Raw genomic sequence first — 22,566 nt, 5'->3', positions numbered from 1 at the left:
TTAATAAGCTCAGTGGAGGTCCCGATTTGAGAGGATTAAGAATGTTAGTTAAGTGTCAGTGATGACGTGCAATTTTATTCGGATGAGATGCAGATAAAAAAAAAAAAAAAAAAATATATATATATATATATATATATATATATATATATATATATCGTTACTAAAACGTACCCGTTATGCCTTGAGTCGGCCACTACAAATCAATACTTGACGATATGATATTGCCAATATTTTTATCAATAACAAATACTGATTACTCACAATATATGAGCCCTGTTATCAATGTCAACCCAAAACATCAACCAAAATATTGTGAATAATTTATTCATATTAAATCTGTAGGATCCTCCCCTCGCCAAGAACAAAATGGTTTCCTGACGTTATGTTCTCCTGTTCTCTTGTTATTCGCTGTTCTCATCTTCGTTGTCCTCTTTTAGCAACGCCAGCAGTAGCAGCGGCAGTGGAGGCCAGTGGAGAGCTCGAGGTGGTGGGAAGAACTCTGTCGTGTACGACTTCACAGGTTCTCCCCTTCGGGGGAAGATCTGAGGACCTTCCTGTAGAAGGTGTCACCGAAGTCTCCCGAAAGCTTCGAGTGAGGGAAAGGGTTGGGTTCGCTCGAAGTGGTGGGAAGAACTCCGTCGTCAGGCTCTCCCCCTCGGGGGAAGATCTGAGGACCTTCCTGCAGAAGGTGTCGCCGAAGTCTCCCGAAAACTTCGAGTGAGGGAAAGGGTTAGGTCGCTCGAAGTGGTAGGAAGAACTCCGTCGTCAGGTTCTCCCCCCACGGGCGAGGATCTGAGGACCTTCATGTAAAAGGTGTCCCCGAAGTCTTCCGAAAAGGTTCCAGTGTGGTGAATGGGTCGTGGTGAAGTGGGAGGGTTGCTCGAGGCGATCTGAATAAACACATCGAGTAGGATGTCGTATGACCTCCTCCTCGAGCAAGGACCCGAGGACCCTCCTGAAGGAGGTGTCGACGAAGTTTGTCGAAATATCCCACGTTGGGTTTTGAATGATGAAGGTTTCCTCTACATGTAATAAATAAACAATTATTACGAATAACAAAGATAAAGATAGTTATGATGATGATGATGATGTTATAAAATGAAAAATAAACAATTGTCTGTGATGGTGACGATGGTAATGAAGTGATGACGTTTTCGAGGTGAAAAAATTAACTGTAAAGGTGATGATAATGATGACGAAAAAACAACTGACTGAAGACACTGCTGCTGCTGCTGCTGCTGATGATGATGATAATGATGTAGAGAAGGAAAGGGCAAAATTAATGTAATGAATGACATCACGAAAAAATAGAAAAGTGAAAAATAAATCTAAAAAAACGTAGACAGAAAAGAAAGGAGATGAAGAAGAAGAGAGTAAAAGATGGAGGAGGAGGAATAGAGATAGGTACTTTTTAGTTTGCAATAACCTGCGCTTCTATCCATATGTGACAAAAGAGAAATTCAAGAGGGCTACTATAAGAAAACCGAGGTTGAAAGTGATTTATATATATATATATATATATATATATATATATATATATATATATATATATTCTTATGTAGAGGGACTGTCTTGGGAGGTGGAAGAAGAGGAGGAGGAGGAGGAGGAGACGTCACTTCTGCTGGTGTATATGCCAATGGCGCAATTTGATTACGTCATTAATGCAATGACGTCACCCCTGTTAGTGTATACGCCAATGACTCAACTGGTGACGTCACTCCTGATGGTGATGACGTCATTAACGCAAGTGTTTTTGATTATTGGACCGAGCATCACGAGTATGCGCTTCCAAGACCTTCCTGAGGGAGATCTAACCCAAGGACCTTCCTGTAGGAGGTCTGACCGAAGGATACTTCTTGTATGAAGTTTGACCGCTCCAAGACCTTCCTGAGGGAGATCTAACCCAAGGACCTTCCGGTAGGAGGTCTAACCGAAGGATACTTCTTGTATGAAGTTTGACCGCTCCAGGACCTTCCTGTAGAAGGTCTGACAAGACCTTTCTGTAGAAGCTCTGGCCGCATCAGGAACTTTCTGTAAGAGTTCTCAGCGAAGGACCTCCATGTAAAAGTTCTGACCGAAGGACCTTCCTGAAGGAGGTCTGAACGCACGTATGAGGGTGTCCTTATTAATATTCTTGCCATTTCCATGTTGGGTGTACAGCCTTGGGTAATTACGTGTACTTGTGCAGTGAGTACTTGTTGCACAAGAGTGGTTTTAGTACATGTACTATTTACAGTCAGCAGCTTCAGATTTTGTACATGTGATCTTAGCTTTTGTGTACTTGTACTATCTTTTGTGGTCTTTTGTCAGTATGTGTACTACACAAATATCATACCAGTAATCAGAGTGTTTCAGTCATCAAGTTTCGTAAAAAAAAAAAAATGTAACTGGCAACTGTCAGCTCTGAGGATTTCTGTTGTCAGCTCTCCCCTTGCGCTGTCAGTTGCAAGCCCTGACAGTGCCAGCTGAGAATACTAATATGTCAGCTATAATAAGGTGCTTGTGCTGTTGTCAGCTCTGGTAATAATACAGTGAAAAAAAAGTGTGTGTATGATGACTTTCGTTATGCATCGGATATGTTGGTATGCCTGCTTGAATTCCAAAGGTTTATACCTTTCTAGGTTAGACCCATATATATATATATATATGCACTTGGAAAAAAGAAACAAAGCAGAGCGCTTTCGTATATTACATCCAGTGCATTTGATGTAATATACGAAAGCGCTCTGAACACACGTACCCGTGTTCTTATTAGTATATATATATATATATAATATTGCTGTGTTCCCACCAGCTACAACACAAGCACCCAAGCTGTCAACCCCTTCGCTAGTGACTTGCCTTACATATTTTATTCTGTTCAATAATCGACAATATCATTCACCTGAAGGGACGGGGAAGAAGGACGACGCAACTGCGTTCCACTCCGTTTAGCTGAATAAAAAAGTCTACCCTTAGCCAGAATAAAATATATAACGTACAGCATTAAAAGGGAGAAGGGGGGTATACATACATTATACAGCATAATGTGTGCATTATGCTGTAAGCATTCTAGAAACTGTACGTACGTTTATAGTACTTTGGTATCATGTGTGATAGTATACACTAAGCCATCTCAATCCCTTGTGTATATATATATACATATATTATATATAATATATATATATATTATATAATATATATATATATATATATATATATAATATATATATATATTATATAATATATATATATATAATATATATATAATATATATACACATATATTATATACATACATTTATTGCTATAGTATGCTTAAGTATATTTATGTCCACGATGACGACGATGTGATGACTAGGTTAAGTGACCTTATGTGTATAGATAGTTGAGAAGCCTATATGTTTCTTGCTGATGATTAGCAAACTTCCCAACGATTTTTTTTATTAAGCGTGTGATACAATGCTTCTTAAATGAATGTTTCAAGAAAATTTCCTAGTTTGAAGATTTACATAAAAATGTACTCTCACACACATACACACACACACACACACACACACATTTTATATATACATATATATATATATATATATATATATACATATATATATATATATATATATATATATGTAAGAACATAAGAATGAAGGAGACTGCAAGAGACCATAAGGCCTACACTAGGCAGCTCCGTACACACATACATTGTTTTAAACTAACCTTTTAACAAACCTGTTAACATTTTAACTTTAACCTTTCCTTTCATTGAAAAAAGTAAATAAACACAAATAAAATCCAGAGAAACGTTACAGATACCCTTACAACGTTTGCAGGATTCCAAACGTTGTTCTTAACCTTCCTAATAACTCTTCCAGCTGGTTAAATAGTTAACTAGTCCAGAGATAAACTAACACGGTTAACGACTTAATGGGGTTTTGTCTTAACCAGGTTTGCCTGGCGAAGCAGAGGAGTTTAGATTTTAACCAATAAAAGAGATTAATAAAGAGGATAAAGAAGAACGAGTTTAATTAACCTTGTTATGACGATGAGTAGTCAACTGCATGTGATTAGCGCGAAATATAGGTGTTTACATACATCCAAGTTGAACAGTTACTATCACTAGCATATACACACACACACACACTCACACTCGGTGGCGCGGTTGATAGAGAGCTCGAATGTCAAGTACGGTGGTGCTCGTAGTACCTGGTTCGAATCCTGCCCAGGACCGAAATTATTTCGGTATAGCTGCGCTTCGGGTCGTTACTCTGACTCTCGTGGGCGGGGAGTTGGATGTGTGTGTGTGTGCAAGGTCATAGCATTACCCTTAGATCGGTCATACAAGCTCTGAGCTCTCTTCCGGGAGGGAAATAGCTGTCGATCACGAATCTCTGTATGATGGGTACATGCGACACCTCTCTCTCTCTTTCTCTCTCTCTGACTCGGCTATCATCCTGTTATAAAGGGGTAAAACCTGAGTGTGTGTGTGTGTGTGTGTGTGTGTGTGTGTGTGTGTGTGTGTGTGTGTGTGTGTGTGTGTGTGTGTGTGTGTGTTTGTATGTGTGTATGTGCGCGTGTATTCACTTGGTCTTTGGATCACGCGTAAAGACTCGTGATCGACAGCTATTTCCCTCCTGGAAGAGAGCTCAGAGCTCGTAGGTCCGATCTATGGGTAATGCTAAGACCTTGCACACACACACACACACCCAACTCCCCGCCTACGAGAGTCAGAGTAACGACCCGAAGCGCAGCGGTACCGAAATAATTTCGGTGTGTATGTGTGTGTGTTTGTATGTGACTGTGCGTGTGTGTGTGTATGCGTGTGTGCGCGCGCGTGTATGTGTATGTGTGTATGTATGTGTGTATGAGTGTGTGTTCGAGCGTGCGCGTGTGTTTGTAAGTAGCCCAACCCCTTACATTCAATGACGCCCAATATTAAACACATTTCACGATAACAAACCACAAGACTCTATTCACCTAAAGTCCAGCGCGGGCCCCCCACGTGAACGACCTCTCGACCATTCACGACCCCATATCCACCCCTTCACCTACGCCACACCCTCAGCTGACGCCCGTGTGGGCGTGAGAGAAGCCAGACCGACACTCCGGCTTTAGGAAGCCGGATGCCCTGTAGACCTTCAGCACTCATTCATTCATTCATTCATTCATTCATACCTTGGTACGCACTATGCATGCAATATACATACAAGTACAAACATATATATATATATATATATATATATATATATATATATATATATATATATATATATATATATACACGTATATATTCATCCATATATACATACACATACATATAATACATCTATATAATATATACACTTACATTTAAATATATTCATATGGACGCACACATATAATTACACACACAAACACATTTATTAATATATACGTGATTTGTATATATACATATACATTCACGAATATGTACAGGTACTGGAAAACATGCATTAATACATACATACAATATATATATGTATATATATATATAATATATATATATATGTGTGTGTGTGTGTGTGTGTGTGTGTGTGTGTGTGTGTGTGTGTGTGTGTGTGTGTGTGCATAAACACCTACATACTTGAATATTTACATACTGATAGCACACGGGCGCAAAAAAAAAAAAAAGCTTGTTCACTTTGGTTCAAAAATATCATTCGTATGTGTTGTGTCATGTCACTCTTATGACACGTGACATGCACGTGACACGTACGTGACACCGGTCTATCACAATGACGTAGTTACCATGACAACTGCATATTAGAACCCTCTCTGTCAACTAGGATACAAAAACACGGGTTACTTGTGTCGTTCATGCTCCCCTTGAGCAATGAAGGAGGCGAAGGTTCCATTATGGAAATGTTTGGGGGATTGGGACTCACTGGGACTTTTTTGGGGCACACCAGGAATCTAGAGCTCGTCAACAAGTTTTCTAGAATCCTTATCCAATGGTGGACGACACCCAGATATACTGGTTTTATTATTTTTTTTTAATAATTTCAAAATTACATTAATTCATAAGAAAATTTCTCACAAGGTAAATAATGATAATAGTAATGCTAATAATGATGATTGATGATGATGATGATGTTGATGGTAATAATAATAATACATATAACAATGGCTTTTTCCCCCTTACAAGGGAGGTACCATAAAAAAAAGGCATAAAAACCACTCCCACCCATTTCATCCCCAAACACTCCACTCTCATTCACCCTCCTCCCTCCCTCTTATCTTAGCTCCTCCTGGATGACGGGTCATCCCTGCATCTCACCAACTGCCCTAGGTCAGAAGCAATGTAGCAAGACACAGCACATCCACAGCAAGGCCGCTTCATTTAATCGGCGACTCCCCCTCTCCGTACCCTCATGCAGAAAACGAGAAGACGGGGAGAAATCCCATCGGGCTGCGTCAAAATACCATTCACACATACTCCCTTACCCCCATCCCCTACCCACTCCCCCTCATGCATCACAGCATCATTCATACACAATCATTCTCCACTCACCCCTATTTCTGTCTTCTCCGCTCCTTCCTCAACAGACATTCCCCTCTTTTCCCATGGCCCTTTTACCCCATCCATCCATCTCATCCTTGGTCGCCTCCTCATGTTCACTCCTTCCACCTTTGCCTTCCACACTTTTTTACTAATATTTTCACTCATTCTATGTGACGAAATCATCCCAATATTCTTTCATTAATCCTATCTCCAATTCCCTTTCCACCCACGCTCTCCTCCTCACCCTTTCGTTCCTCACTCTAACCAGCCCAGTAACCCCTACCATACTTCTTAGGAGTAATAAATACATACATACATATACCAAGGCTTTTTCCCCCTTTCAAGGGAGGTAGCCAAAAAGGGAAAGGCATAAAAAACTCCCACCCATTTCATCCCTACATACACTCCACATCCCTCCCACCCTCCCTCTCATCTGAGCACCTCCTGGATGACGGGCCATCCCCGCACTCCGCCCACCGCCCCGGGTCAGAAGCAGCGCCGCAAGACACAGCACATCCACAGCAAGGCCGCTTCATTTAATCGGCGACCCCCCCCCCTCCGTCCCCCCCTGCATATAAGGAGAGGACGGGGAGAAATCCCTTCGGGCTGCGTCAAAATTTACTCACACATACTACCCCACCCCCCACCCCCCTGCCCATTCCTCCCCACGCAATCACAACACCATCAACACACAACCACCCTCCACCCACCCCCGCCCTCCGCCCCCTCCCCTCCCTCCCCAACAGACACCCCCCTCCTCCCCAAAGCCCCCTTCACCCCATCCAACCACCCCATCCCAGGACGTCCCCCCATGTTCACTCCCTCCACATCCGCCCTATAATAAATAATAATAATAATAATAATAATAATAATAATAATAATAACAATAATAATAACAATAATAATAATAATAATTAATGATAATTGATAATGATGATAATGATAATAATATAATTATAATAATAAGAAAAATAAATACAAAAAATAATAAAACAAAACATATAAATAAACCAATAAAAAATCCTGGGTGCCTTCTGCTAGCAGGTAGGACCCGAAATGGTCGGCAAACTTTGGAATGTGGCTGTAATTGGCATGCCCCATAGAAGTACTTGTTACATCACAGGTGGCAAGTACTCTTTCTAGATCATTATTGGTACCGATTAAGGACACCTGACACCATCTCTGCATTAAATGAAACAAAACATATTGAAACGTCATAAAAATAATAACAATTAATTAATCTCATCTATAAACAGATAAAGCCTTTTACTTGAGGGTGACCTGCACTTGGCACCGTGAATGAGGGTGACCTACATTTGGCACTCTGCCTGATGATGACATGACCTCACACGATCTGAAACTGACCTGTTGCGCTGGGTTCCTGAGTCGGAGTGGACGCCTGTGCTGTGGTACTTCTGGAACACCATCTTCTGCTGCTATCCGCCGAAGGACGCGCCTGCCGAGCAAGAGAGAGAGAAGGACATCAGTATACGGTCATTTGAAAAGTACACATTCATACCAAACGTCCCCTATACCAAGCCGATTCAAAATACATATCCAATCCACACACTGCCGAGATAGAGAGGACATCAGTTTACAGTCATTTGGAAAGTACACATCCATACATACCAAAGGGCCCTTTCCCCCCTATAAGAGGGCTAACTGATTCAAAACACACATCCATTCCATACATAGTGAAACCCATTTAGCGCCCCTCCCATTTGAAAAGTAAACATCAATTATGGTTTAGGTGTGGGGGAGGCGGTTCCCAACTGTATTGTACTGGATAAGAGGTATGCTTGTAGGGTCCAGTTTCTGGGACTTCATGGGTTGTATATGTGTGTGTGTGTGTGTGTGTGTGTGTGTGTGTGTGTGTGTGTGTGTGTGTGTGTGTGTGTGTGTGTGTGTGTGTGTGTGTGTGTGTTTCGATATGGTCTTGGATCACGTGGACTCATGATCGACAGCTATTACCCTCTCGGATGAGAGATCAGGGCTTGTGTATGACTGATCTATGGGTAATGCTATGACTTTACACACACACAACTCCTTCTCACGACAGTTGAAGTAACGGCTCGCAGCTGTGTGTGTGACTGTGTGTGCGTCCCAGAGTTTCTTTAACCATTTCACTGTTAATCACGAACTACAACTGTTTTGGCTGACGCCAGGCGATTTTTTTCATCTGGGAACACTTCCTCTGTGAAACAAATATATAAAATACATTCATATTAACATACATACATACGTACATATACCAAAAGCTTCCTTGCTAAGAAAGGAAGGAAAGGGTGGTGCATAAACAAGTACTAAATTGCTAAAATAAATAAATACATAAATAAAATAAATACATAAATAAATTAGTTAATGTATAAATATATAAAAGGGAGACAGACTTTGTATACGTATTTCTTTTAATGCTTTTTATGAGGAATCAATAAAGACAACTGTATTTTTCGCGCAGGTTTATCTTGTAAATACAGGGTAACACAGAAAAACAGGAACTTTTGAAACGCGTAGTGGCAGCCATGTACAGTTGGTAGCACTGTGGAACAAGGACCTTGAGCTGTAAACACTCTCGCCATTTAGTAATCATGGAGCAGTGGAACGGTCAACAGCGCACTTTCGCCATAAAAATGTTTGGAAGGTGCGCACATTAAGTTCCGACGTTTTTTCAACTTAGGACGTCATGGTCCGGTTCCCTCGAAACACGAGATAAAAACTTGGATTAAAAACATTGAAGAGACTGGATCTGGTCTAAAAAATAAACCGACAGGACGACCGAGAAGTGCTCGTACTCCACAGAATATCGAAGCCGGTTTCAGCAGGATGGTGCGACATCGCACATTGCAAGGCAATCAATGGCAGCTGTGAGAAAATTGTTCGGTAACCGTGTCATCTCAAGATTCGGTCATGTTCCCTGCCCCCCCCCCCAAGATCACCGGATTCGTCCGTTTGTCTTTTTTTTTTTTTTTTTTTTTTTTTTTGTGGGGCTATCTGAAGAGTCGGGGCCACACGACTCGGCCAAGGGCAATGGATGAATTGAAACAAAGAATTCAAGACGAAATTCCCACCTGAGATGTTGCAGAGAGCACTGGGGAACCTCAACAGCTGATTGGAAAAATGTACACGTACAGGAGGATGCCATGTACAGGACGTACTTTTCAAACACTGATCATTTGGATTACTGTCTCTTAACAGGCAATTTGTAGTGGTTCAATTGCTGTCAATATTTTTATTTCTTCCATTTTTTTTTTCAAGAGTTTCCATTTTTTTTTTTTTTTTGTGTATATAAAAACAATTCACCTCCAACCCTCTTTTCTCTCTTAGCCCCCCACCCCCCGTAACCCTCACTAACCATCACCAACCATGCACGTGACCACACAAATTTCTCAATCGCAAAACAGCTTGACTCAATAATGCAACATAAGACAGACATGACATCCCCGCAGTATCCACAACACGGAAGTGCTTAATGTCACAAGCCAGATCTAATGACCCCTTTTTCATACCTACTCCAATTACATTACCGTGACTTCAATATATACGCCATATCTAGCCATGTCCACCAATCATATAACTACGTTTTATGACTAACACATTTCCCATACGGGAACCTACACTAACATGCTTACCTAAGCACTTTTCGTACTTACAACGACGGCTGTGCCCGTCATAGAATAGGACTGTCTAGATCAAGGACCTGATAGGCGGACTGTCGAGGTCAAGGACCTGACAGAAGGCCTGCCTAGGTCAGGGACCTAGCACAGGAGACTGGGGAAACTTTCTCCTTGTCTAGAAGGAAGCCTAGTTGGGAAACCTTATCTCACCTGACACCCCAACCTGTAATCACCAGATCATATTCTTAATAAAACGAAGAAATCACCGTCAAGGTATTTCTCGGCCGCATTAAGTCCCCCTCTTATGTAGCAACCATGTTACACCCCCTCTTGCCCCCCCATCTCTCTCTCTCTCGCTCCCTCTCTTTCTTCTTCTACCTCCTCTATCTCCCTATCTTCTCTCTTCTACCCTCGCCCTGCTCTTTTATTCTTGCTGTTTTTATCCTCCCTCTCTCTCTCTCTCTCTCTCTCTCTCTCTCTCTCTCTCTCTCTCTCTCTCTCTCTCTCTCTCTCTCTCGTCTTACCCTCTCGCCTCTTACCTCTTACCCTCTCCCCTCTTCTCTCTCTTTTCATTTCAAACCTTCAACTTTCTGTTTTCTATATGTCTCGTCGTCCTCTTCCTCTTCCCCCTCTTCCTCTTCCTAACCCTTTACATCTCTTCTCTTTTATCTCCCTTTTCTCTTTGTAGTACAGCTCCAACGATGGAGAAAGCTTTTTGGAAACAATATCTCCTCCATTGATTTTCTCTCTCCATCTCCACTTTTACTACAAGTCTCCTTTCACACCGATTTCATCTCCCATCCTTCCAACTCATCTTTATCATCTCTATTTGTCTTCTTCCTTTGTTTAGAAGTTCAACCTACTCTGCATATGAACATATATAAGTAACGTACACACTGGAGGCGTGTGTTCATATATGTCCAAATAACAAGGGATTAATTACTTTTATGTACAGAGTACATTCGTGCATTACGTCTTAAGCACAAAGTCCAAGGTAAATTGTACAGTAAACAGAATATCAAACCCAGTTAACTTAACCAAACAGAGTTAATACGCTCCGTGGTGGAAGCTTAATCTACATCAGATCCAAGTACTCGACAGGAAGCCTCTTACGCCGTGAGAGAATACTGCCACGCCATTCTGTCGTGAGACAAATATCATTTTATTTTTTGTCGTGAGGCAAGTCCCACGTCATTCTTTGTCGTGAGAGTCTGTCACGTCATTCTCTGGTGAGAGAACAGTGTCACGTCATTCTGTCGTGAGACAATTTTTTTTTTTTTTGTCGTAAGGCAAGTCACATTTAGTTCTGCCGTGACACAAGTCCCACGTCATTCTTTGTCGTGAGAGACTACTGTCACGTCATTCTCTGGTGTGAAACAAACGCCACGACTTTTTGCCGTGAGACACAAACCAACCCATTCTGTCGTGAGATAAATACCATGTGTTTCTGAGGTGAGACACAGACTAACCCATTCTGTTGTGAGATAAATGCCACGTATTTCTGCCGTGAGACACAAGACCGACCCATTCTCTCGTGAGAGACCATTCTCACGTCATTCTCAGCCGTGAGACAAATGCCAAGTCATTCGTTGTCGTGAAAGGTGTCACATACCTCTGCTGTGAGAAAAATGACACATCCTGCTATATCGTGAGATCAGTGTCATGTTAGTTTCCTGTTATGAGACAAGCGTGAGGTCATTCTGTGCCGTGTGAGACAAGTACCACGTCATCTGTCGTGAGACAAATGTCCTGAGAGGAGTCCATTCTCTTGTGAGGCAAATCCCACGTTTGCCGTGAGACAAATGCCACTTCCATCTTTGTCGTAGGAGACTAGTCTCACGTCACTCTCTGGCGTGAGATACATCCCCTCTACCGTGAGAGAAATGCCACATCCTACTTTGTCGTGAGAAAAGGGTCACGTTATTTTTCTGTTCTGATACTAGTTCCACTCTCTGTCGTGAGACAAATACCACGTCATTCTCTATCGTGAGACAAATGCCTCATTATATTTTGTCGTGAGACAAGGGCCATGTTATTGTTTTTGTCCTAAGTCTAGTCCCTCGTCATTCTCTGTCGTGAGACTAATGCCATGTTAGTTTTCTGGCGTGAGACAAGCGTGAGGTCATTCTATGCTATGAGAGACAGTACCAACGATGCTATTGGGTCACCTTTCTAGTAGATCTCACGTTGCCAAATTCAATATTCAATCCCACGTAACTTACTATATATATATATATATATATATGTGTATATATATATATATATATATATATATATATATATATATATATATATGTTGAGACATTCTGACAGTTTGACTAAGTGGAGCAGGAAACACAGGACTAAGGCTCCTGTGTTTCCTACTCCCACTTACGTCATATATATATATATATATATATATATATATATATATATATATATATATATATATATATATATATGTGTGTGGGTGTGTGTGTGTGTGTGTGTGTGTGTGTGTGTGTGTGTGTGTGTGTGTGTGTGTATTTTTTATTTACTTTATACTACTGTATATAGTTTTATCACTATTCAGTCAAGGTACTTTTTATTTTACTTTATATTGTTTTATAATATTCCATTTTTTTTTTATCATATCCTCTCTCTCTCTTTCTATCACTCTCACTGGATGGCATTCTCTTGCTGGAATGAAGTCATTACAGTAGACCACTCTAGGAAATGGAGCCTACTAATACCAAATCATTTCATTCAGACTTCACGTCACTTCCAGCGATACAATCGCCGGAAATCGCAAACATACACTGATACTCGTACATATACATACATGTGCATAGATGCACTAGAAAGAGAGAGAGAGAGAGAGAGAGAGAGAGAGAGAGAGAGAGAGAGAGAGAGAGAGAGAGAGAGAGAGAGAGAGAGAGAGAGAGAGAGAGGGGGGGAGAGAAAAATATATCTATTTTCCAAACAGGTCGGGAGGTGGGCTTTTGTCTGCGTTCCCAAAGCCTGACGAAGAGGACAAGAAATTGGTTCCGGCCTCCTATACCCTCTAAAGTTGCTGTTTTATCGTAAGGGGGAGAAAGAAAATATATACACATACATGTGTGTATATATATATATATATATATATATATATATATATATACATATATATATATTATATATATATTATATATATATATATATATGTGGGGGGGGGTCTTTAACTGTCCGGATATAGATCTAATTTGGAAGTGGGTAGAAACAACTTCACCAACCGTGTAGTTAATGAATGGAATAAACTTCCTGCAGAGGTAGTGCAATGTAGTTCAGTTCAAAGCTTTAAGAATCATTGAGATAAACACCTAAGCAAGATGCTGTAATGACTATCATTTATTCTATATTATTTGTTTTGTTATCATTTGTTTATTATTATTTGCTCAATTCTCATTTATCATTAGTTGTATGTCAATTTATCATTATTTATTATTTACCTGTTTGTTTATTATTTAATTATGCCTATGCATTTATGTATTTCATTTATTATTTTCATTATTAAAGTTTTTATTTATTCATTTATCATTATTATGATTTTTCACATCCAACCTAGATATGGACCAAACGGTCTCCTATCGGCATGCTCCGCCTCAGTAATCCTTTGTAATATATATATATATATATATATATATATATATATATATATATATATATATATATATATATATATATATACATACACATATGTATAAGTGGTACGAATGGAAATCACACGATTGGGAGCAGAGATTTGATTCCCGACCGGTTTCACGCTATGAAGAAGCCTTATAAGGCGAAACCGGTCTGGAATAAAGTCTGCTTCATATCATGTGATTTCCATTCCAATCATACACACACACACACACACACACACACACACACACACACACACACACACACACACACAAATATACATATATATATATATATATATATACATATATATATATATGTACATACATATATATATCACTGGTGAGAAATGTATCACATTTGTCATTCGTCCAAATTTCTTCCCAAAGAGAAGGTAAATTTAATTCATAACTATCTTAATAATATTAATAAAAAAGTTGTTTATATTCACCAGAGGTTGAGAAAACATTATATCCCAGGTGTTTACTCCCTTCCATGTAAAGATTGTAACCTTTCATACATAAGCCAGACGGGGAGCGACCTAATGACAAGACTGAATGAACACAAGAGGTCAATCAAGTATGGTCAAGAAAGTTAAGCCGTGTTTCAACACGTGAACAAATTTAATTACGGGATGGGCTAGGATAAATCCAACCTTATTTATAAATCAGATTGTGGGTTCAGAAGGAAAATGGTGGAATCCACTTTAATTAATTATTTGTCCACGATGAATATTTCCAAGGGTCAGTGGACCCCAGATATAATGTCAGGATTATTCATCACCAAACAAATTGTCAACAAGCTTACTCCCCCTCCCCCTGACCCGACCTCATGTCATCCTCAGGTCACATAAGGGTTGGGGTAGTGACATCTATTCTTTTCCCAGTTCCCTTCCCTTTGTTAAGAGGTTGCTATTTAAGACAGTATCTTCCTTCCATTTTGTACTTCTGAAGAGGATTGCACTTAGCAATCGAAATATATAGTTTCGCTTACTTAACTCTTTCGTCCGACTGTGGTGTTAGTTGTGATATATATATATATATATATATATATATATATATATATATATATTATATATACATATACACACACACACACACACACATGCATACAAGTACCAAAGTAAATGTACACCCATTCATTGCCCCTACTATCTTAGCACCTATTGGCTGAAGGGCCAAACCTGACTCCCGTCACACTGCTCGGTGTCCAAGGCAATGCAGTGAGGCACAGTTCTTCCACAGCAGAGCCTGAGAGCAGCAGCTGGTTTACTAACAACGGTGCACTATTCTACTTGTTCGACAGACAATCATCTTGCGTCCCATGCCCCCTTTACCCCATGCACCTTCTTCTTGGTCTTCCTTCGAAGTTCATTCCATCCACTTCCGCTTTCCAGTCTTCGCCTCATTTCCACATTTTTACTCTATCTATCCTCGTAACAAATATAACACTTGTACACACACCCTCTATGGCGAACTCCCAAGGAAACACCCTCTTAATCCTTTGGCTTTATACCATCTGGAGCGCCACACACTCACACACACACACACACACACACACACACACACACACACACACACATCGTGGACGTGGATATGCGTTGGCTTGCATATGCGCGTCACGAGACGCTGACGTGTGAAGATTTGAGTGATAAAGTGTGGCACTCCAGCTGCCAAGGCTATCAGGAGGATATTGGCTTCCACCGAGGAAGAGGAGGAAGAGGAGGAGGGAGACGAAGAGGAGGAGGAGGAGGAGGGAGACGATGAGGAGGAGGAGGAGGAGGAGGAGGAGGAGGAGGGAGGGGAAGGGAGAGGAGGAGGTGGAGATGGAGGAGGGAGACGAGGAGGAGAAGAGGAAGAATAGGTGGGATACAACGTGGAGGACGAGGAGGCAGACGAGGAAGAGGAGGAGGGTACCAAATGAGATTCCGTGATTCGAAAATAAATACAAATAAACAAATAAATAAAAGAGCTTGAGTGTTAGTTCACAGACGTCTACCTCTGAGAAAGCTCCCTTGACGTCACTTGGTACGTCAACAATGACGTCAACTGTGATTTCACCAGATGTCAGTAAACACTACATGGCATCATTAGGTGCCATGTGACGTCATTAAAATCAAAGGTTTAACGTCGATGTTTATCAACTCAACTGAGGATAAGGTTAACCTTAACTGATTGAAATTAACAGGTAATGGTTAATATTGACGATACGGGACGCGAAAGCCAGTTAAAGGTATTGAATTAAGTTCTACATTAATAAATAAATTGATTAACGTGTTTAGATAACATACAAATCATAACAACAATGACCGCAAGTGACCGCAGAGTAGTCACCTATTCACTTTTCCTGTCTAGCGTGTCTTTATGCCAGAACAGCTGGTCCAGTTGGTGCAGCTGCGGTTGAGCCAGCTGCCGTCATCACGGACCAGACTCTCTCTCTCTCTCTCTCTCTCTCTCTCTCTCTCTCTCTCTCTCTTTTTTTTTTCTTTTTTTTTTTTTTTTTACTTCAATCCCTCCCAGACTCTCCCGGACTTCTCATAACGTCACTTCCGGTGCAGGACCTCGAACCCCGGATCCTCATCCGGTCCGAATGTTGTCCGGTTAAGGCAATAAAGGGAGACCGCTGCCAGATACAGACAGGCAACCGGATGTGAAGTAGGTAGTGCATATTGGGTAATACATTTACTTATGAATATGGTTTGTGTTTGTTTGTGTGTGTGTGTGTGTGTGTGTGTGTGTGTGTGTGTGTGTGTGTGTGTGTGTGTGTGTGTGTGTGTGTGTGTACGATTCACAATGGACTTTGGATCACGTGTTGGATCCGTGATCGACAGCTATTTCCCTCCCGGAAGAGAGCTCAGAGCTCATATATGACCAATCTATGGGCTACGCTGTGACCTTACACGCACACACACACACATACAGCTCCCCGCCCACGAGAGTTGGAGTAACGATTCCCAGAGCAGCGATACTGAAATTATTGTGTGTGATTCACCATGGTCTTGGATCACGTGTTTGACTCGTGATTGACAGCTATTTCCCTCCCGGCAGAGAGCTCAGAGTTGGAGTAACGATTCCCAGAGCAGCGATACTGAAATTATTGTGTGTGTGTGTGTGTGTGTGTGTGTGTGTGTGTGTGTGTGTGTGTGTGTGTGTGTGTGTGTGTGTGTGTGTGTGTGTGTGTGTGTGTGTGTGTGTGTGTGTGTGTGTGTGTGTGTGTGTGTGTGTGTGTGTGTGTGTGTGTGTGTGTGTGTGTGTGTGCGTGTTTGTTCCAATCCAGAACAATACATAAATTCAAACATCAATATAATAATTGGATATATACCCCGTGTTGGAACCATACATGAATTTGAAGCTGGATATGATAATTGGAGAGTAAGAGACGGCACCCCACGAGCGTTGTTCCTTTCCTGTAGACTGCTTGCACACAGTAAACTACTCTCAGATAGAGCTTGACCGCTCTCTACCATCTATACATGAGAGCTGACATATCATTGAGGCCCCCCAAAAAAAAAACACACACACACACACATGCTCACTCATGTCCACATATACTCACACTGCCTCACATACGTACACGCCCTCCCAGGCTGCAGATGAATGAGAGAACACATAGACACGAACACATCATATATAGGTCGGAGGAGCATTGACAAGAGGTGAAATTGGGCGGACAGTTTCCCCCCGTTGTTCCAATGTCCTATCCCATTCACGACTACTATGACTACTACACCTACAACAACTAATACTACTAGTACTACTACTGATACACCTACTATTACTACTACTTTCAGAACACTGTGTTAGAAAGTCGGATTAATAAAAAATTCCATTAAAAATAAATATGAAATTCTTGTCGCCAACACAGATCCTGCTTGCTTTCACCACACAGTTCCACAGGGTTGGAGGTCTCATTTCATATTGAAGTAAATATTACTACTACAACTACTATTATTACAACTACTTTATTTTATTAAAAAGAGGAGGCGAGAGGAGGAGGAGGAAGCTGAAGATGAAGAGGAGGATAAAGGAAGAGGAGAAGGGAGAAAAGTGAGGCTAAGGAAGAAGAGAGGAAGAGTGAGGAGGAAGAAAAGTAGGAAGAGGAGGAGGAGGAGGAGGAGGAGAAAGAGGAGGAGGAAGAGGCTGAGGAGGAGGCTGAGAAGGAACAGGAGGAGAAGGAGGAAGGGCAAGGAGGACGAGTAGGAGAAAGGAGGAAGGAAGAAAAGGAGGAGGAAGAGAAGGAGGAAGAGGAGGAGGAAGAGGAGGAGGAAGAGGAGGAGGAGAAAGAGGAGGAGGAGGAGGAGGAGGAGGAGGAGGAGGAGGAAGAGAAGGGGCCCACACGAACATGTATGATACAAAATATGAATGACAAGGTAGAAAGGAAGGAAAAGTGAGAACGAAAAGACAATGACATGACGTCATTGGCTTTGTTTACATAAAAACAAAAATATAAAAAGAACAATGAATAGATACATACATAAATAGGAAAACAAAGACAAACAGATAAATACAACAATAAAAATGCATATATAAAAACAAATAAATGAATAAATAAGGTAACAAGTATGTATGTATAAACAATAAACAAACAAATACAAAAATAAAATAGAAAATGGAAAAGAGAAAATATTTCATCCCAGCCTCCGTTTTCTCTCCTTGTTTCTCTTGCCTCCGTTCCTCCTCCTCTTTCTCGTCCCTTTAATTCAATTTTCTCTCTCCGTCTCCATTTCTCCTTTCCCTAATTCTCTTATCTCCGTATCCTACATTTATCTCCTCCTCTTCCCCTTTCTATCTCACTTTCTCTCTTCAATTTCCTCTCCCTCTTCTTCTTCTCTCTATTATTCATCTCTTTCACACTATTTCTCTCGTTCCTTCTGTTCTTCGTCTCGCTTTCGTCTGTGATGGATTCACCCCAATTCTCTCTCGTTTCTCTTTTCTTACTCTTTAGTTCGGCGCTCTTTGGAGTATTTTTTCTGGTTAATGCAAATTATGCAAATTGATTTCATTTCACCCCATAGAAGTCCCTGTATTGATTATACTGAATTCTCCTTTTTGATAAAGTCTATCAAAAAATATAAGGCATGCGTTTACGCAAGTGTACATACGTATACAAACACAGATATAAACACACACACAAAAACACACACGTATACATATACATACACACGCGACAAAAACACACTCACACATAACAGAAGAAGAAGAAAAGGAAGAAGATGACAACGACGACGACGACGACGACGAAGAAGAAGAAGAAGAAGAAGAAGAAGATGATGACGACTAAGAAGAGGAAGAAGAAAAAGAAGAAAAAAAAAGGAAGATGACGACGATGAAGAAGAAGAAAAAGAAGAGGAAGAAGAAGAAGAATATGATGACGAAGAAAAAGAAGAAGAAGAAGAAAAGGAAGAAGAAGACGACGACAAAAAGAAGAAGAAAATGAAGAAAAAGAAGAAGAAGAAGATGACGACAAAGAAGAGAAATAAGAAGAAGAAAAGGTAGAACAATAAATGGCCATATGCAATACTAACCCCTTTTCTATGGACTTGCCTACCCCTCTCCCCCCCTCCCCACCCCCATCCCACTCTCCACCCGTAAGAGAGAGCGAAACTCTGAGAGCTTTACACTTCACGCTGAGACACAGACTGGGGACAGAGTAAGAGCTCTAAGCATTAGAGCAAATCCTGATTTTCGACGTGGGCTGACTGCAGAGGGGGAGGGGAACGGGGGGGAGGGGAGGAAGGGGGTGGGGGAGGGTGGAAAGGAGAGCAGGGGAGGTTAGGGGGAGAGGAGGGGAGGGGGAGGTGGGGAAGGGTGGCAGGGGAGGAAAGGGGAGGAAAGGGTGAGGAAAGGGGAGAAAAGGGGGAAAGAGGTAAATTAGGGAAAGGAGAGGAGAGAGAAAGGGAGGGAAAGGGAGGAGAGGGGAGGGAACAGGGGAGAAAAGAAGGGAAGGAGAAGAAAGGGGGAGGAAAAGGTAAGAAAGGAAAGGGAAAAAGAAAGGAAAGGGCATAGAAAGGAAAGGGAAGGAGGACAAATGAAGGCAAGGAAAGAGAAAGAAGGGAAGGAAAGGGAATAGAAAGGAAAGGAAAGGAGAACAAAAGAAGGCAAGGAGAGGGGAAAGGAAGGAAAGGAGATAGGAAGGGAAAGACAAAACAAGGCAAGGAAAGAGAAAGAAGGGAAGGAAAGGTAATAGAAAGGAAAGGAAAGGAGGACAAAAGAAGGCAAGGAAAGAGAAAGAAGGGAAGGATAGGCAAGGAGAGGGAAAAGGAAGTAGAGGAAAGGGAATAGAAAGGAAGGGAAAAGAAGGCAAGGAAAGAGAAAGAAGGGAAGTATAGGCAAGGAGAGGGAAAAGGAAGGGAAGGAAAGGGAATAGAAAGGTAAGGAAAAGAAGGCAAAAGAAGGCAAGGCAAGAGAAAGAAGGGAACGATAGGAAACAAAAGGAAAGGAAAGGAAAGGAGAAGGAAGAGGAGAAGGAAATCGAGAGAGAAAGAGGGGAGAGGAAAAAAGAGGAGAGGAGAAGAAAAGAGGGGAAAGAGGAGGGGGAGTAGCAAGGGGAGGAAAGTAATAAGAGTAGAAAGAGTGGCGGACTGTACAGAGAGGAGGGGAAAAGAGGAGAAAAGAAGGAAGGGAAGAAAATGAAAGAAAAATGAATAGGGGAAGAAATGAAGAGACAGGTTGATGAAGGAGAATAAGAAAGAGCGAGCGAGAGAGAGAGAGAGAGAGAGAGAGAGAGAGAGAGAGAGAGAGAGAGAGAGAGAGAGAGAGAGAGAGAGAGAGAGAGAGAGAGAGAGAGAGAATCACGAAGTTGATGTACATTGACCTCACAATCCCCTGAAGGCTATCAGCGTATTCATGTACAATGACAAAATGTAATTATGTTGTAAATGTAATACGCTCATGTACATACCCAAGTGTACATGTACTTCAAAATGAACCAAGAGAGAGTACCCCTCCTGGGTTTACATGTCACTATCATTACAATGTACATATGTACATTTACGATAAGATCACATTTGTTCAGGTCGTAAGGGGCCTGAATAGTTCGTAAATGTGCGACGTACGGAAGTGGAGGCAACTGTACAGCAGGATGTCAACAAAGGACTCGAACTCCCGGTGTGAGGCTCCTCCTCTTCCTCTTCCTCTTCCTCCTCCTCCTCCTCCTCCTCTCCGGATTTCTGAGTTCAGACAACTTTCTAAATTATATGTCAGTCATCCTGGTTTTATTATGAAGTATAATAATAATAATAATAATAATAATAATAATAATAATAATAATAATAATAATAATAATAATAATAATAATAATATATATATATATATATATATATATATACATATATATATGTATGTATGTATATATATATATTATCAACTACAATACACTTTAATTCTAAGCCATCAACATGGAGAGACTCGAGGAGGCCAACATGCAGAAATTGAAACGTGGTATATATATAATATATATATATATGTATATATCTATATCTATATATATATAATGAATAAAAATATGTATATGATAAATAAATAAACAAGTAAATTACTGACACACACAAAATAATATAATAAAAAACCAACGAAAAAAAAAAAAAAATTATGGATGACGATGGGATCCAAAATATGGAGGAGGACAAGACAGAAAACGGAAGAAATGGAGGGGAAAGAATGGAGGGGAACGGAGGGGGAGGGGGAGGGCCAATGGAGAGGAAGGCATATGGAGGAACAGGTAGGATGGAGGAGAGGAAGGAGGAGAGGAAGGAGGAGAGGACGAGAGGAGAAAGAGCAGGGAAAGAGAGAATATGGAGGGAAAAAGAGGAAAGAGAGAAGAATGAGGAGGGAAAGGAGAATGAGGGAAAGAGAGGAGAAAGAGGAGGGGAAAAGAGGAAAAGGAGGAGGAAAAGAGATGAGAAAGATGATGGGAAGATGAGAAAGAGGAGGGAAAGAGAGGAGAAAGAGGAGGAAAAGAGAGGAGAAACAGAAGGGAAAGAAAGGAGAAAGAGTAGGGAAAGAGAGGAGAAAGAGAAGGGAAAGAAAGGAGAAGGAGGAGGGAAAGAGAGGAGAAAGAGGAGGGAAAGAGAGGAGAGAGAGGAGGAAAAGAGATGAGAAAGAGGAGGGAAAGAGAGGAGAAAGAGGAGATAAAGCGAGGAGCAAGAGTAGAGAAATAGAGGAGAAAGAGAGGAGGGAAATAGAGGAGAAAGAGGAGGGAAAGAGAGGAGAAAGAAGAGGGAAAGAAAGGAGAAAGAAAAGAGAGGAAAAAGAGGAGAAGAGAAAGAAAATAGATGAGAAACAGAAGAGAAAGAGGAGAGAAGGATGAGGAGAGGAGAAAGAGGAGGGAACAATAGCAGAAAGGGGAACGAAAGATAGTAGAATGAGGAAAGGAAGAGAGGAGAAAGGAGGGAAAGAGAGGAGAGTTAAGAGAGAAGAGAGAGAGAGAGAGGAGGGAAAGACAGGAGAATGAGGAAAGGAAGAGAGGAGAATGAGGAAAGGAAGAGAGGAGAAAGTAGGGAAAGAGATGAAACAGAAGAGGGAAAGAGAGGAGAAAGAGGGAAGAGAAAGAGAGGAGAGAAAGAGAGAGAAAGAAAGAGAGAGAGAGAGAGGAGGAAAAGAGAGAAGAAAAAGGAAGAAAGAGAAAGAAAGAGAGAGAGAGAGAGGAGGGAAAGAGAGAAGAAAATGGAAGAAAGAGAGAGAGGAGGAAAAGAGAGAAGAAAAAAAAGAAGAGGAGAAAGGAGAAAGAGGATGTCCGTACGTCAAATGATAAGGATGGTGACATCGACACCAATAATCAGCCACCTTTGCCCTACGTGCACGGACAGTCACTCACACCCGATGGACATCACACCTCT

General features: G+C 41.2%; 2 protein-coding genes across 10 annotated transcripts in view; one reads left to right on the top strand and one right to left on the bottom strand.

Moving 5' to 3' along the window:
• Nucleotides 1–682, top strand: part of LOC143025701 (uncharacterized) — a 153,386-nt gene extending 152,704 nt beyond the window's left edge. For 5 of the 7 annotated variants that reach the window (XM_076185738.1, XM_076185732.1, XM_076185724.1 and 2 more), the window contains one exon: nt 438–682. In XM_076185738.1, coding sequence (XP_076041853.1) covers nt 438–546 — 109 coding nt within the window. In that variant the 3' untranslated portion in view covers nt 547–682. The remainder of the gene's footprint in view (nt 1–437) is intronic. The other 2 variants (XM_076185719.1, XM_076185715.1) reach the window with 2 other exon arrangements.
• Nucleotides 1–22,566, bottom strand: part of MCU (mitochondrial calcium uniporter) — a 928,441-nt gene that overhangs the window by 268,416 nt on the left and 637,459 nt on the right. For all 3 annotated transcript variants that reach the window (XM_076185749.1, XM_076185743.1, XM_076185750.1), the window contains one exon: nt 7,861–7,951. In XM_076185749.1, coding sequence (XP_076041864.1) covers nt 7,861–7,951 — 91 coding nt within the window. The remainder of the gene's footprint in view (nt 1–7,860; nt 7,952–22,566) is intronic.

This window comes from Oratosquilla oratoria, chromosome 1 (assembly GCF_046742065.1).
Source record: "Oratosquilla oratoria isolate Oo_2021 chromosome 1, ASM4674206v1, whole genome shotgun sequence".
NCBI classification, from domain to species: domain Eukaryota; kingdom Metazoa; phylum Arthropoda; class Malacostraca; order Stomatopoda; family Squillidae; genus Oratosquilla; species Oratosquilla oratoria.
This window is presented reverse-complemented; position numbering and strand designations above follow the sequence as displayed.